This window comes from Mytilus galloprovincialis, chromosome 1 (genome assembly GCF_965363235.1).
Source record: "Mytilus galloprovincialis chromosome 1, xbMytGall1.hap1.1, whole genome shotgun sequence".
In the NCBI taxonomy this organism is placed as follows: domain Eukaryota; kingdom Metazoa; phylum Mollusca; class Bivalvia; order Mytilida; family Mytilidae; genus Mytilus; species Mytilus galloprovincialis.
In genome coordinates this window covers 11,738,076-11,756,831 of record NC_134838.1, presented here as the reverse complement: position 1 = coordinate 11,756,831, position 18,756 = coordinate 11,738,076, and the positions used below count along the sequence as shown (strand labels likewise).

Genomic DNA, 18,756 nt, shown 5'->3' with positions numbered 1-18,756 from the left:
ATTGGCAATAATACCACATCTTCTTTTTTATATCTACATATTAGTTCAAGGTCTTAATGGACATTGATGGATTCTAAAGCTATTACCGGAGAGGAAAGAATTGAATTGCTTCATTATTACACACTGAATATCAAACCAGTTCTAATTCATTGACCATCAATCCTTGACCATCTATATCATTGTACTTACTGACCATCTATATCATCGTACTACAAACAATTTATCATTATCAGTAATCAGCTGACAAGAAAAAACAAAATGAGGCATTTCGTGTATTGACAAAAATGCAAAGAATTGTTAATTAATGTGTAGGAGGGTAAAGTAAGGTTAACTCCTCATTAATCTCCTGCAGTCTACTCTTGTTAACTATTGATTCAATGGCATACTGTAAAATATGGGTAGGTGTTTTGTAACACCAGGTTTATTCCATTCTAATATTACGGCAGTGTGTGCAATATGGGTGCCTAACTGGGCCATTCATCAGATTATTCTAGAGTGAGATTTTCATTCTATTCCATTTTATAAGCCTGTCATGAGTCTATCCAATCAAGATTGGCCTGTGTTTTACAATATGCCTAACATATTATATGTGTATCATCATAACCCATTATGAGGTTTTCCTAGTACTGATCATGCTGATAGAGATCTAACCAAGGAAATGACCCTAACCCTGACAGAACTAATTACAATATCATTATAAACAATTAGTTTTACTCCATAAACAATGGAAAAGGGTCTACTGAATATCTAGCCATGTGTTTTCAACACAAACCACATCAAAATTTACAATAAATTAAGGAAAATACAACTTGTTTGTTCATACTGGGGATCAGTAATCAATTCTAATCATCCAAGACTAGAATTGAAATTAAAGTTCAACCTGATATCATATATTAAAGTATGTTTGTACACAATTGATGCAGTGTTCACTTATACACTTGATTTTGTTTATTATTACTCTACACTTGTATTTGTAGTTCATGTGTTCTCAATTGAGTTTCCAATTTCCATTTTATGAATGAACTGCCCTAGTTGACCAGGGGTCATTTGAGAAAAATTGTGTCAATGGACATTATGACTTGAAAATATTTGCATTGTGCATGTTGTGAGTTTAAAATTTTGGAAAAAATGCACTAATTGTGTGCATTAAGGACATACAATAAAGGGCTGCAGTGTGTACCCATATGTCCTTCTACCTGGCTAATGATGTATTTAGGACATAGAATAAAGGGCTGCAGTGTGTACCCATAGGTCCTTCTACCTGGCTAATGGTGTATTTAGGACATACAATAAAGGGCTGTAGTGTGTACCCGTAGGTGCTCCTACCTGGCTAATGTGTGTATATAGGGCATACAATAAAGGGTTGCAGTGTGTACCCATAGGTCCTCCTCCTGGCTAATGTGTGTATTTAGGACATACAATAAAGGGCTGCTGAGTGTACCCATAGGTCGTCCTACCTGGCTTATATGTGTATTTAGGACATACAATAAAGGGTCACAGTGTGTACCCATAGGTGCTCCTACCTGGCTATATCTTCTTTGTCGGTTCCTCATTCTAACTGCTGAGACAACGTCCTCCCTGCTGCCAGGAGTGGATGTGATTGAGATTTCTTCACTTTCTCCATCAGATAATATTCTGGGATTTTCATGTACTATACCTACAACATAAAAAATAGTTTTTTCAATTTCTTTTTAAGTAATGAATGTTAATCGAGAACCAATAACGAACGAATATTGTACACTCATGGATAAACATTTTAATATGGACAAATAATAACTGTCATCTTGACCAAGGATACCACCTCCAATAATGATCTGTCGCTGAGAATACAACAGAAAAAAATATTGAAAGGATTATGGAAGGTTGATAGAATGCATGAAATCATGATATCCTTAAATTGTGTGTTTGTATGTAACTGTTATGTTAATAAGGTCTTTTGATGCACAATAAATGATAGAATATAAAGACATACCACACCAGTTATATTTTATAAAATTTATTTTAACTAAATATCATTGCTCCAAAAATAGAAAAAAACATTTATTGAAAAACAGCATATGACTGATGTAATTTCTGGTATTGAATATTTTAATTTGTGTTAAAAAAAAGAGTGTAAAAGCATAAGTTCTTCCCTATTGACTTTATCCTGTTGACTGTTCACCTTAAAGAAACTTTCAACATGTTTTCAATGTTAACATAATATCTATCACTGACTATAAATTTGATTGAATCGCTTGTGCATAATGAGTATGCATTGTTTAAACAGCTTGTAATTCATGAAAACTGATCTGTCTTATATTACAATAAGCATTGTGTATTAGTTTCATAACATTTCATTAAAGCAATGTAAAAGAATGGATTCTAATTTTGACACATATGTACAGACCGATGAACCATAAGGCTTACTAAACACTTTATGCCTATGCTCACAGTTACTGAATGCAAGCTCTAAGATACTTTAAGCAAGCTTACAAAAAAATTTGCCAACAAATTCATCAAATGGTTTATGATGGATAGTTGTCACAGTGGCAATCATAACACTTTTTTTTATAATAATTGACAACCTATTGATATGAAATCCTACCATACTTTGCTATTGTATCGGTGGCTGTACTTTTCTATAAATAGTACAGGAAGGACACAATGAGTTAGTTAAATACCAAATGTTACAAGACTAAGACCATTTATTTAGTCCCAGCTGTCAATGAAGAACAGTAAATAGTTTTAAATATTTAACCATAATATTATGTTTCATATTCAGTTATATACCAATAATGCTATTTGATACATTTACAGCTGCTGTGTTTGTCTTTATAATACCTCACCATGGACTTAATAATACCTTACCATGGACTTAATAATACCTCACAATGGACTTAATAATATCTCACCATGGACTTAATAATATCTCACCATGGACTTAATAATACCTCACCATGGACTTAATAATACCTCACCATGGACTTAATAATACCTCACCATGGACTTAATAATACCTCACCATGGACTTAATAATACCTCACCATGGACTTAATAATACCTCACCATGGACTTAATAATATCTCACCATGGACTTAATAATACCTCACCATGGACTTAATAATACCTCACCATGGACTTAATAATATCTCACCATGGATAATACCTCACCATGGACTTAATAATACCTCACCATGGAATAACTGAACAATCATAGGAGACATTTATGGTCACAAAACTATAGAATGGAAATTGGTTAATTACCATTCAAACAATTTATGACCAGAAAAACCTGATTGCCTATAATAAAGTGAACAAACAATACCAACCTACAGACAATGATGTAACTCTTCTACCAAACTCATGCAATGTAGCATGACAACCCTTAATTATGCTGCAATTTAACCTGCGCTTCAGCTTAAACAAGGCCTTTGTATTGCTTCATATTTAATGAGGAAATTTACACATATAAAGTTAAAAGAAAAGTTAGTAAAATCAATTTTGAAGCAGAAAGTCCGTTTGAGAGGTTAATGTCATGATTGCATGTCTTTTTACATAAGGCAAATCATATCCTTTGATTTTTGTAAAAGTACATTCATCAGGAAAGTGAAATGTCAGATGTAACATTTCAGGGAAATATCAAATCACAAATTCCATTACATTATCCAATGTAAATTCTAAAATTATTAGATTTATTTGAGACAGACATAAAACGGAGTGATTAGTCAATTCCTACAAGGCAAATAAAATGTTCTTCAAGTATTCGTAGAATTTTTTAACCTATATACCTAGAAAGAAAAGCACACTGTCTATTACCATGATTCTAATGTATTATGTCCTGTAGCACATGACTTTCAATCGATTGACATCTGCCCTCAATTCCAAGGTTCAATACAAGTGTGATTGTTATCAAAGATTGTGCAATCAGATTCACATTTTGAGGATGTATATTTCATTTCTAATCATTTTATTATAGTATTAAATTAGAATAGAAATAATATTAGAAGCACTGTATATAAACATTTTGTGCTTCTGAAACACTTTTATTTTCCTTCCAATTAACATACAAAACTATGTCTGACTCTGTTATTCCTTATAAAAAAAAAAAGTCAAAAAGCCTGTTATTCATTGGTTGACTTTTAAGCTCATTGACGAAGGCTGTACAGTGAGTGAGTGAGTGACCCATAGTTGTAACCTCTATGTCATTAGGTCTCCTGCAGAGAGTTGTCTCACTGACTGCTTATAACACATAGTCTTTCTTTTATATTTCATATCTGAATATTTGGCCATTCATATTTGACCCAACATTCAGCCATTCCAATCTGACCCAAAATATTCAGCCATTCAACTTTGACCCTACACATTCAGCCATTCATATTCGACTCTAAGACATTAAGCCATTCATATTTGACCCTAAACATTTAGCTCTTCACTTTCAACACATATTATATAAGCACATTTTTTGTAAGTTTATCATACATGTACATAGTTGAGCTTATGATAATGACTTTTAGAGTTTATAATGAAAGTGCTCAGCCTCTTCCCGTATTTCAGTTCAATTTCTGACTGTTTTAAAACTACTGACTTTATTGTAATATGGCATGTATGGGGTAGGACATTAACACTGAAACAAAAACTAAGTAAACCACACTTGACAGCTGTTAAAATAGATGCAGCAATAATAGAGAGGCATCAGATTTAATTTCCTTCCTGCCAAGAAAGATGATTAAACACCCTCGGCAATTTCTACCCAATCATTTATAGTTTAACACTGGAGACCTTCCACACATATTTTATCATTGTGGTACCAGTCCCTGACAGACTTCAAATTTTGTGCCTCACAATTTCATAATATAGATGACAAGCTTATCTAAAAGGAGAGTAATAATTTTACAGAAATAATCAGGATGATAAAATTGATGATATGTTTATCCTGATATTGATACTATATGTTATGTAATGGCTTCACTCCCAGTTCTACAAGATTCTAAAAAGTGCAAGACAATCATGCAAAATTGTTCCAGTTAAAAGACAAATCGTATACATATAGATTTTAGCATGTTGACATGCACGTAACTATTCGATGTATTTATCAGTTGGTTTTTTTTTTCTCAATCTTAGATTCGATATATAGCTGATAATTGAGGAAGGTTTACATCATTGCAGCTCCCTCCAAAACAGAAATGTTGTTTTAAGACAAAAGTTTATGATAAAAAAATAACATTTAGCCATTTATAAAATGGCCATAGGCAAAAGATTTTAAAAGATACTGTAAACATTGAAATTAATTTTGGTGAAATGAGGACAAATTATATGTTTGTGGATAGGTGATTGCAAAAGCCTGTACAAGCCAACTAAGGAACACTTGAACTTCACGGAACATTTAAAATTTGTGGTTTTCCTTTGCTTATGAAATCTTCAAAATTTGGGTCTTCAACAAATAATAATGCATACCCAGTATATTAAGTTGCAATGTCAGAAGATTGATAGTTGCTTACTTTTCTAGACTCTGAACAGAAGAAACCTTGACAAATTGTTTTGACATTAATCTCTTGTTAATGACTTATATGTGGTCCTTTTGGTTTGTTTGTGTCCAATGATAGCTGTCTAATTGATGTAATGTATTCCCCATATATCCTTTTATTCAAAACTACTGCTTAACTTCTGTTTTATATTCATTTATTTTTTTCGATACCATTAATAATCATTTGCTCAACTGATGAACCCTGATGATAATGTATACCAAATCAATGCTATTTTATGAGAAAAAAGGAATTTAATTTCAAAACAGTTGCAGAGATATCCATATTTAGTTTGATATCTGTATACATTCTGAGACATGCCGGACATCAAAGAGCTGAAATTAACATTCTAATATAATCCTTGACCTAGAGGTTAAACATTATCTTAATGTTCCACTTTTATAACTCCTGTCATAAAGTTTGTAGAAACTTACAAGAAATCAAAGGTTTTATCTCAGTAGCAACATAGAACCTATCAATGGACTCTACAGGATACCTGAACATAAAACAATGACCCATATCAGTAGTTATGTGGGGTTTCATGTTTACAAACATCAGCATCCTTGATGGAATATTTATATTCAAATCACAAATTCTAGCTAAACTGTAATACATCAAGTAGAGTAATCCATTCATCATCAAAATCTTCCAAAGGCATAATGGTGCATCAGCATGTTAATAGTTTTCACAATGGTTCAGGGCATTTTTAGGAAAATTAACCTAAGATTGCTATGACAGTAATAAGACTGATTAAATGGTTGAAATATTTTTGTTGTTTACTGCCACATTCAGTGCTCTTTATATCAGGTTATTATATCAGGGGACAGTCTATTCATTGGTGGAGGTAGCCTGCCTACCCAGAAAGAACCATTTGCCTTGAGTCGGTTTGGTTTTTTAGACAGACAGTCTGCACTAACATTGACTATAAACCAGGTTGTAAACATATCAAAAACAATGTCCTGCTACTTAGTTCCTTTTATATTGATATAAAACTGAACCTTGAAAGGTACATAATCAACAATAGAGACTATTGGAAGCATATTTCAATCAGCAAGGGAACGTTTTTACACTTTAATTGTTTATTATCCCTGCTAATTCTGCTATCCCACATGCTGAAAGCCATCTAGACAATGACAAACATTTGCAATGTCCCCAATGGGTCTGTGAGCTAAATAGTATCATGCAACAAATTTCTTATAAAACTGTAAAAAAACCTCCACAAAAATAGATCAATCAATTGTATTATTCCATTTAAGGTCCCCAAGGGAGGAATGACAAAGATAAAATCAAACAAAAACAATGCAGATCAAACTAAAATGTGTATCTCTTTAGTAATTCCTGGTTAATGTGAATGTGGGGGTATAAATGATTAGAGCAACCGTTTGCATCTCTTTCATACATAAATGCTTGACAGCCTTAGTCTTCAATTATTTCAAATCTTTTTTTTGTTCTGAATCTTTTTAAAAATAAAAATTGCCAATGTGTGTATAAAGTGCTAAAATCAACCACATTATTTTTCAACTGTTTATGATCTTTCTAATCATATTTTTTCAAAGACTGTTTCACTGTTATCAGTGAGATTAATAGATATGGTAAATTAAAAAAATTGTAGTAAAGTTCAATATTTCATTACTTTTTGAGCGTGCATGTGCTACTTAGTTGGAGCAGGTAAAAATCCATAAAAATTAACCTTGACACAGAAAGTACCTCAAGTATCAGATGTTATGGCTAATATTTCTATTACAAACAGGAAATTAGCTGTTTCAAGGTTTATTTACTTTAAAAAGATGACATAATTGTATTGCTCTTCCATTAGTTTTTTAATGTCAAGATGAAATGGGATTATCTACGCTTCAAAAACCACACACATTTTGATTTTGAAAACTGTTCAAATGGTTTATAGACAACAAAAATGTGTCATTTAAAGATAAGTCAATGGTAAAGATATATACATTGCTAGTAGCCTATATACATGTATATGTGGCATTTTTAAAAGAGGGGGTTTCCAACCCAGGGGAATGGGGGATTTCCATCCATATTTACCAATTCAAATGAATGGATCATACAAAAAAAGGGGGGTTCCAATCCCAAAACCCTCCCACCCTCCTGGATCTGCCACTAGATTAGGGCAGTGTCAAAGTAGGATGACATCGTTTTCCTTAACTGACTGTTAGTTTGTGAACTAGCATTCTAAAAATAAGTTCATAGCAGGGTTCATTTTCATACCAGCCATTAAACATGTCCTCATTCTGATATCCATGTAATGTTTGCCACTGGATATAAAACATAAGTATTAATTGAAAGGAAATAACTCTTCAACATTAAATTTTCAAGCCTATAAATAAACTACCTATGTGAACTGAATAATGCAATCAAAGCCAGGTGCAGTGTGTAGTTATTTTTTATAGAACATATAATCTTTCAAACTATCATGCAACCATGTGCAAACAAGCATTTTAGTTGCACTTCATTTGCATGATAAATCAGGCTGTTATTCAAAAATGTTCTTTAAATGTCAGCCAATATGTTAACAACTAAAATGGGGCGAGATCATTATGTTATGCATTTTTCATTCATTTGAGCCCCTCATTGTTCATGTTAATGAAAGGGTTCTTGTTGGGCAGAGAGTATAGCATCTCCCTTTCACGAGGCATCTAAGAATTTCATGCCCATATTACATTTTATTACAAACAAACATAAGAATCACAGGTCATACAATATAACATATATTCAGCAATTGTTGGACAATACAAAATAAAGAGATAGGGTATGATTGCCTAGAAACAAATATCAATTTTGATTATTGTGCCACAAAAAGGGGGCAAATGAAATCATTAAGCATGTGAAGGGTAAGAGTTCTATCATTATATATGTTATAAAGAATGATTTTCTCCTGATTTTAAAGAAACTTCAAGGAATAATGCTAAAGGATATTGAACTTTAAACAGATAAATACATAGAAAAGAATTTTGTTATAACTGCTGCGTAATCTATTGTTTAGTTCTGATTATTATATAAATAACACTAGCTGACAGCAAACTTGCATTGATCTTGAAAGATTAGCACTGCTCCTCAGAATTTTTTCTTGACAGTTAAGTTGAGATGTTCAACAAATAGGTCAAAGATGAAACCTTAGAATGATTTCATAGGAATAGGTCATCATGATAAGGCCCCACATGAATTATCTCTATAGGAAATGTCTAGATCATATTCAGCATGGTTCTAAGTTGGTGTCTTATCTTTATATGATACACAGCACTTAGTTTACATTCAATATCAATTAATCAACTAAAACTGATATAAAACATATTTTAGGGTCAAGGTGAAATAAATATTGCACTTAACATTGTTGAATCCAGCATTATCAAAAGGTATAAAACCTGCAGTAACTAAGTTACTATGTTGTACATAAGATGTTACTGTTTAAATCATATTTCAAATTGATTTTCAGGAGAAAGATTTGAATCTTTATAAAACTTTTAATCATCTACAGTTTTCATCAAGTCAACAAATTTAATCTATTTTATTGATAACTATAAGTTTAAGAAAGCGTTTTTTTAAAATATGATCGAACCATTCTTTATTCAGTTATAGTAATTTCATTTCTTTCTTTGTCTGAAATATTTATTAACACCTTCTAGAAGGAGTACATTACACACAGTTTTCCTTTGATATATGGGCAATTTCAAAATATGCCATTTCACATCTTCATCAATGAGAAAACCCATACTGTATAAAAAGCTATAAAGACTAGAGTAGGCTAGCTCAACAAAATGTGAAACAATTCAAAAGAGAAAACCAACAACCTACATAATGCTTAAAACTAACAAACAAAATTAATACGGCAGATAGCAATCAGCAACCACACATAAAGAATGTGACAGGGTGAAACATGTTTCTGAGGGCTGAACCCTCCCTTTACTTAGGACAGCCGAATGATGCTGCATGAACAGCTGCCCAATAACCCTTTCCCAGTGCTTTGAATTACTTGAATAACAAAAACCAATCAATTCATCATGCTCATAAGAGCACAGAGATATTGCTAGTTTTTATTTTACTTCCTTATAATTTTCTTTTTATCCATGCATTGTTTACAATCAATGAAAAATAGATATCTTTATTATATAAATTCAGTCAAAATTCACTCTCTTATAGAACTCAGGTAATCAATCAAAATTAAAAATATAGAGCCCAATTTAATATTCAAGAATAATTACACCTTATGAAAGATCCTTGGTTTTGATTGGTTAATAGCCAGTGTATTTTTCACCAATTTACTGCTATCAAATGAATATCGTTCATTTTTAACGTTGCCTGGGTATATGCAAAAAGGATATGCCTTTTTTACCCTCTCTGCCGTGGTATTTGCCAAAAATAATCTATCCGACTGGACGCTTGTAAAGTCACGATCATCAATGCGTTTTAGACATTGGGTGTAATTAAACAGATATATCTTGAGGGGTATTTGCGAAAAATACTAGTCTTGAGAATGAACATCTTTATAATTTTCAAATGATAAATTACAGAACTGCTGTAAAAGCTGATGGCCATGGCCTATCCATAAAATTAAGTAACATCTTTAAATACTATGATATTGTTAATAAATTTCAAAAAGAAAACAATTATAATTTATAAACAAAATTACCTAATCTGGCATTTCTAGGCAATGTATGATTTTTGTCGTGTTCTTCCTTTAACTTTGGCGGAGTAACAGCAATGTTTGTTGTGGGAACAGGTGATCTCTGTGAAGAACTATCTGACCGGGACCAAAGATTTCTAATCCGACTTATTAAAGATAAAGACCGACTAAACGGTTTCTTTTTCTCTAACTTTTGTAATGTGAGCACTTTCCTTTGGCGAAAACTACGACTTTCAAATTGATGCATTTTATCCATGTGAATTTTGAGTCCTTTAATTTTATTATTCAATTAAATAAAACACACATTCATTTTACACAAACACTTCCTGATTCTTTATATGTATATCCTTTCACAATAATATTTGTTCTTCACTTATGTAACGTCCATTTCTAGCAAGATCATAACATAAGCTGAAGGTTCATAATCACTTAATCTAGTTTATCTTTCAAAACTATTTTCCAATCAACCATGTAAAAAAACAATTTCATCTAAACACCAGGACTTAATGTGTAAAATTAGTCTTGTCAATTTCCTGGGAGGAAGTGACCAATTTGCAAGGAAACAATATTGTATCACCATTCATGAAGCAAACATACAGATGTAAATAGCAGATGTTATAATAAATGACCAGTAATGTCCAAGGATTGGTCACTCTCCATTCTAATCACAGTAGGATGCATATTAGGGACCATATAACATGTCAATAGTTTAAATTACCTCCTATTATTTACAATATCCTAATGACAATATTTTATATTGATTATTACTCCCTCAAGGTTTGTATCTAATAATTATCACACAATTATTACGCTTCTGTTTCAATAAAAATTGTCATCAAATGGTGATATATACCAAATATTGCTGAACAGTTTTCCAGCAACTACCTTCCAATAATTATATTGGGAAATGAAATTTTAAAACATATCTCCAAACACTAGTTTTTTCAAATTAAGTTTTAACTTTTTTATCACTTAACTTATCTTTTGTATAAAATTCTCTTCACTTTCATTTACGTTTATATAATAATTGTTATTTTTTATTGATCACTGAAGACAGGATATTCCTCTACCGTTTAGTAAAATCATCCTGTTTTTTCCTGTAAATCCTGGTATTTCATTCACAATTATCCAGTATTACAGCTTCACAATTCAAAAATAATTTGATCAAAAGCATGTTCAGAAAATCTAAAACATTTTTACAATTTATCCATCACACGGCTTGAGGAATATAAGTGGCCTTCCCAGAAAATCTGCCTCCATTTATATTGAAGTTCATACACAAATAAATGTAAAACGAACCAGTAATCAAGTATTGCATTTTGATTTTAGATAGAATGTAATCCAAGCCTTTCTTCAAAGACCTGTGGTAACTTCTGCCATGGCCTAGATGCTTCAGATGATAATTGTACAGATAGGAAGCAGATAGAGTATCAGGTTGTTTTATATGTTTAATCTTGTCTTATCTTGTACAGAACATTCTGCCATGAAAATCTGTTTTAACATTAACTTCATTTAAAATAAATTCACTGTTTTTATTCTTTTTCATCCATGTGCAATATGACTTTTCTGCACTGCTCTTTAAATTTGCTCTTTTGAAGGTAAATGAGATAAATATCAGAATGCCTGATTATTATATTATGATAATTTGTATTTACCACATTAAAAACAGACAAGAATTTAGAAGTCATGAGATTAATAACTCCTACAGGAGTTAACAGAAATGTAGAAAATGTTTTGCAAGATTTAAGACAAGTTTACTATATCTTAAACCATCACAAAGGTCAACCTCATGTAAAGAATGTGTAAATTGCTCTTAAAACAGACTAAAGGTTCATTAAAATATGAAATGAATGTGTCCATGGAACACAGATGATGTCCTACCTTACATATAACGTTATAAAGGGACATAACTCAAAAATGGTGAACATGACCCAGCCAATTTCGTGCTTGATCTAAATTTTGTGGTAATATTATTGTGTATAAGTTTCATAATATTTGGTTGAGGCAAACTTAAGTTAGAGAATAGAATTCAACAATTTCTCCATTTGTATAGAAGCATAAAGGTAACAGTGACACCACACAAATTCCAACGTAATCTGTGTTTTGTAGTAACAAGCATTGTGTAAAAGATTCATAACTATTCTTTCAAATACAAAATAACAGATCATTTATTGAAATCAACCTAGCTGTATCAATAATATTGAAAACTGTTATCATGTTTATTTTTTCATCACATTTCATCAAGTTGTATTGAACATTTTTATCATACTTGACTTTTTATACTAAAGTATGCAATGTATATGTTTGCATTTTGTTTGATTTCTCATGATGAGGGCCTCAGGGAAGATTAGTTATAGCTAACTGTGTAACCCTCTTAAAATAAAGTATTGTTGTTGTTGGTTGTTGTTGTTGTTAGAACTTGGAAGTTTTACTAAGTTTCACTCAACTTCATGTTACACAAACTTTAATTTAGGGAAACTTTGGTCATTATACCAAGCTTATGGTTTGACATAACTAAAGGAGTTGATATAAATGAAGTAATTAAGATGAAATGACGAACAAATCAAATCAAATAAACTGAAACAGAATTCAAAATACAAAACATCAACAACGAACATAAAGACTTACGTAGATAAGGTCAAGGTCGGATTAACACCACCAGATATTTTCCTTCAACCAAACTGTACATAGAATATAAGCAAGCCTATTGCTACTAGTGTTTTAGAAACCTACCAAATTACAAAAATTAAACAATGACCAATGAACCATACAAATGTGGTCAAGGTCAGATGAACCATGACAGACAACATGTTCACCATGCAATCATTTAACTCCAAATAAAGTTGACCTATTGCTAATACATGTAGCATCTGAGAACTGATATACCCATGAAAACTTAACATTGACTAATGGACCATGAAAACTTAACATTGACTAATGGACCATGAAAACTTAACATTGACTAATGGACCATGAAAACTTAACATTGACTAATGGACCATGAAAACTTAAAGCATTGACTAATGAACCATGAAAACTTAACATTGACTAATAAACCATGAACATGAGGTCAAGGTAAGATGACAGACATTGTCACCTTCATGACCTTCCAATCATTCCATACACCAAATATAAGTCAACATTTTCTCAAGTGTAAAATGCTTGTTTCTGCATCACAGAGATTTAAATGAACTTTGGCATTATCTGCTTTATTTTTCTCTTCCATTGTTTCACCTTTAATTTGATCTTTTCTTCCTTGCAAATGAAGTGTAATTGATATATTAATACTCTAATTTCAAATTTTGCATTTTTATATTGAATTAATTCTTACGTTATATCTAAAATACAATGTAGCATATTCAATACAATGACACATATGATTTCAGTATAATGATTAGTGATTTTTTAATATTATAGAATTACCATTTTATATATTTCCAAAAGGTTACAACAAACCTCCTTATATGTACAAGGTTACAGAATATAAGGGCATTAACATTCAAGTTATATAACAAACAGAAAGTGTTACTTTTGAATATTAAACTATGGATTAGATGAAAGTCAGCCACAGAAAGCAATCAATTATGCACTAGGTACCATTTAGATAGTCTTCAGGAAGAATTGTTTTGATCAAATTTACCACCTCACTTATATTGTTTGTCTTGGAAAATACATTTTCATTCATAAAAACCTGCCTCATGAGAATAACAGATACTTCACAGCCAATCCCATAGCATTGATCCCTGATTGTACCACAGCATCATTCACAAATATCTTATTGATAGAATTCACCATGTAAACATAACAGATAACAGATTGTTTACATATGCACCAGCAAATCAAATTGTTGTCTTTTATTCAGGTTTATTTCAATTAAAATTAGTATTTTGTGGATTTCTGGAGTTCATCAAACTCTGACTGCTGAAATTAATGTAGTAAATAAAAAAATATCTTTTTCAGCATGTTTAACAAAAGATTGCATAATCATAATGCCATTCTTTATGCTCCTTTATTTATCAATGGGAATATGTCATTGTCATTTCTACTTATCATTAAGATTTACGCATACATGCACATGTAGACAATATTCTTATCAGTATAAGACAATTTTCATATTTTTACCTGGAATATCCTATAGGCATGTAAAAGCAGAATTGTGACTATTGGGTATTTTTTCCAATTCATTTTTGAAAATATGCTTGGAGTCTCATAGGGGTAACATATAAGTTGAACAAAAAAACAAAATAGATTTGATTTCTTATACATGCTTAAAGAAAAAGTTCATATAATTCCTATATTTGTATCAACATGAATTACATATAAACTATGGCCTTCTTTTATTTTCTTAAGCAGAGCCTATTTTTCTTCTTTTACTTTTGCTTCATTTAATTGCATGTCACTTGACACAGAATAGTATGCTATGACCTTTTCATAGGCTAATGGATGTTTACAAACAAACCCTTACAAAAAAGGGCTGCTTCAATATGATATCTGTTTTGTCACAAATTAGGCTGTTGGTTCTTGTTTGAATTATTTCACATTTTGGCATGTCAAGACCTTTAATAGCTGATTATATGGTATGGCTTTTATTGATTGTTGAGGGCCATATAATCACCTTAAATAGTTCTTAGCATGCACATCATTTGGACTCTGAAGGATAATGGTCTCATTGTCAAGGACTTTTGAGGATATCCCAAAGTTCTCTAGTGGATAGTTGTCTCATTGCCAATCATAACACAGTTCCTAAAATCTTTTTCAGATACACTCATGATCAACAATTTGTAAAACAACATTAGAGAGCTTAAATGCAATAAGAGCCAAAATATAAAGGTTAAACCTGTCTGCACTTTAAAGACCTAAAAATATGTCTAAAACTGTTTTGAAAGGGTGCATTAAAACAACTTATTACATTGACTTGGCCTTATTCTTACTACACTGACTGACCTATAGCAAGATTATAACTAATAACTGCATGTTCATCATGTCTTTTGTACAACTTACTGACTGTTAGAGTGTTTAATCTAATAAACTGTAATCAATACAAAAGGAGGACGGACATTTGTGGGTTAAAATTGTTTTTCCTGACCACATCAAAAGCATAACACTCACTCTCTTACAAAGTCATCTTTCTGCACTAAGTTTAATATGTAAAATATATGATGTCATATAGGTTAATCTATAATGTCCTAATTATGACATCAAAAGCATACATATGTACACTAACTTTCATACAAAGTTATCTTTCTGCACTAAGTTTAATATGTGATATGATGTCATATAGGTTAATCTATAATGTCCTTAAGACATGCTGACAAGAATCAATTAATGTAAAGCTAGTTAAAACTCATTAAATCAATAAGCTAAAGATCCTCCATCCTGCATCATTAGGTTTTTAATGAGACACTGAATAGAAACTTAATTGCTTTTTGTTTACAACCAAAGACCCAAAATATCATAATGAAGGTTTGGCCTCCGAAAGGCCAGTTTCATATTCATTGTGTTCATTATTTGGGTTTCAATGCTTGGCACAATGCTTTTTTAAAAGTGGACAGACAGTGAAATGTTTGTGTAGATTCAATTTAAGGTGAATTGCCTACTTGATTTCAACCAATGCAAATTGTATACAATATACATGTACTGTACAGTCAAGTATTCTAAATGATTAAATCAACTTAAAGAGTGGTCAATTTACAATTAACTTGGACAATTGGACCAGATGAGCTAAAAAAAGCATACATTATTTCTGACAATCAAGTAACTTAGCCATTTTCTTATTTCAACCCTGTAGAAATATTGAAAGGCATAACATTAAAATATAATGAGTCTGTAAAATAAACTAGGGCCATCTCAAAGTAAATTGTCAGTAACACTTGCTCATTGGGATAAAAAAGCACTGTGACACTTCTTACAGTAATGTGAATTCACACTCAAATATAAGAGAAAACAAACGACACAACGCTAAATTGTAACACACACAGAAACAACTATAATATAAAAATGGCCATATTCCTGAATTGGTACAGGACATTTTTAAAGAAAAAAATGATGGGTTGAACATGGTTTTGTAGCTTGCCAAACCTTAAACTTTAATGGCAATGTTAAAGTCATAAGAAACCTCAAATCAAAATAAAATAATGCATGTTTTTTTATAACTCAATGGATAGTTTTCATTATAAAACTTATGTACATATACTTTTTACTGAAGAAAATTCTTTAATTTATTCAAATTTAGAAGAAGTTTACCTTATTTTAATTGCTTCCTTCCAGGAAGGAATTCCCCCGACATATTTTCCGTATGCAAAGTGACCTCAATGTGACCCATCGTGTAAAAATCTGGTGACCACAATACGCATGGATGTCCTTAAAATAAACTATTATCTGAATTTACATGTTAAACACATGCTCAATTTCCATGCTTTTTTGTTGATTTTTTGTTTATTGTTGACAAACAGGTGACAATCGTTAAACTTCGGCTTCAAAACACGAACATTAATTACCTGCCATATTTTTATAATAACACTGACCGATTGAAAAAAAAATAATTGACGATTGTACGAAATTTACACGAAAAAAATGATAAATTCGTGCACCGAAGACTAAGTTTATGATGTTTATATGCATTGGTGTAAGAATTGGAAGAACGTTATTTTTCACTGGTCACTCGTTTCTTATGACTTTAAATATAACATTAAAGTGACAACATATAATATTACAGGACTACAATACAAATAAATAGGAGAACATATATCAAAAAGTGTTAATGTCAAAACCATACCAGACCTATACCAGGTACTCTTAACAGTTTAAACTGTTCAATCTGAAGGCTAAAATGGCTTTTAAAGATGTTATTGAACAGTCCACCATATCATAAAAGAATAAAGACATAGATGCTGTCAACTGCACCATTATTATGACATACTTTCTGCCATTAAAATCTGATAATAGAAATGTATAACAATCTATGTTAGTTTGACCTTTTGAACAAAATGACCAATTACTGGTTATGAGGGAACATTTCTGCCTTCATTACTTACAAAGTCTAGACGACAATGCCTTCCTTTCCAAATCATAACTTAATTTTTATCCTTTAATGTCTCTTACACAATACAGAGTAATTTGCATTATTACTGTATATAACTTGAACATCCTGCAGTCTTAATACCCATACAGATTTGATTGAGCCTTCCATCAATGATTATTGAGTTGGTAATTCATCTAATGATCCTACTTCTGGGTTATTAAAGGAAATATAACCCCTTTATTAAGGCCAAGGCAAATAGTAATCCCTCAATCTATATAATACCAGCTGGTGTATAATTATGGTACTTGAGTTTGACATATAAGTCTAGTAGGATTCTCATGCACAGCCAAAGACATCAACTGTTGCTCTATAATGCTCCTTTTCAAACAGAATGTTTATTTGAATAAAAACTTTTTTCATCTGATATTAAACATCAATTCTGATAATACCAAAATGCTGTGCAAATATATGTAATTTCAGCAAAAAATAATTAATATTCTGAGCAACATGATTGGTTCATATAAAAAAAGAAGCTTATCCCTTCCCAGCCCTTTTCTGTTATTCATTTATATCTGTTTTTATATTCAAATCTTAATAAATGATGGTTAATGTGATCAACCAATGGTTGACAACCATTTACCAAAACTTAATGGTAACTATTCAATATCTATGCACAAAATGAAGATAAATGAAGGTAATACCTTATAGCAGGTTATTTTTTGGCAGAGTGTAAATTTTCGCTTATTTTCGTGGATAGAAAACTAGAGGCTCTAAAGAGCCGGTGTTGCTCACCTTGGTCTATGTGAATATTAAACAAAGGAAGCAGATGGATTCATGACAAAATTGTGTTTTGGTGATGGTGATGTGTTTGTACATCTTACTTTACTAAACAGTCTTGCTGCTTACAATTATCCAATAATGAACTTGGGCCAGTAGTTTCAGTGGAAAATTTTAATAAAAATTTACAAATTTTATGAAAATTGTTAAAAATTGACTATAAAGGGCAATAACTCCTAAAGGGGTCAACTTACCATTTTGTTCACATTGACTTATTTGTAAATCTTACTTTGCCGAACATTATTGCTGTTTACAGTTTATCTCTATCTATAATAATATTCAAGATATTAACCAAATACAGCAAAATTTCCTTAAAATTACCAATTCAGGGGCAGCAACCCAACAACGGGTTGTCCAATTCATTTGAAAATTTCAGTGCAGATAGATCTTGACCTGATAAACAATTTTACCCCATTTCAGATTTGCTCTAAATGCTTTGGTTTTAGAGTTAAAAGCCAAAAACTGCATTTTACGCCTATGTTCTATTTTTAGCCTTCGGGCAAAAAATGAATTCTGCCAATTTAAAAATGTACATGCAAAGGTATTGATATAAGACGATATCCGCCAAAATATTTTGTTTACCTTATTACATGAAAATCGTGAAATTTTACAACCGCAAAAATAACCCGCTTCAGAGTATAAGTCACCTTAATTTGCAAAAGTTGGTGTCTCATGAATATCAATGATTATCACTATTTTACGAAATTTTTGTTTGATTTTACTGATAATTTCCTGTAAATTTTACTGTTGTAATAGGC

The 18,756-nt window shown here is 31.3% G+C and overlaps 1 protein-coding gene across 2 annotated transcripts in view; it reads right to left on the bottom strand.

The window, feature by feature from the left end:
• The window catches only part of LOC143065273 (cyclin-dependent kinase 17-like), a 56,693-nt gene that overhangs the window by 24,042 nt on the left and 13,895 nt on the right, over positions 1-18,756 (bottom strand). The window contains exons 1-2 of one of the 2 annotated variants that reach the window (XM_076238748.1): positions 10,147-10,624; positions 1,524-1,657 (exon numbers count right to left, since the gene is read on the bottom strand). In XM_076238748.1, coding sequence (XP_076094863.1) covers positions 1,524-1,657; positions 10,147-10,396 — 384 coding nt within the window. In that variant the 5' untranslated portion in view covers positions 10,397-10,624. Of the gene's footprint in view, positions 1-1,523; positions 1,658-10,146; positions 10,625-18,756 lie in introns of those variants that run through there. The other variant, XM_076238757.1, reaches the window with a different exon arrangement.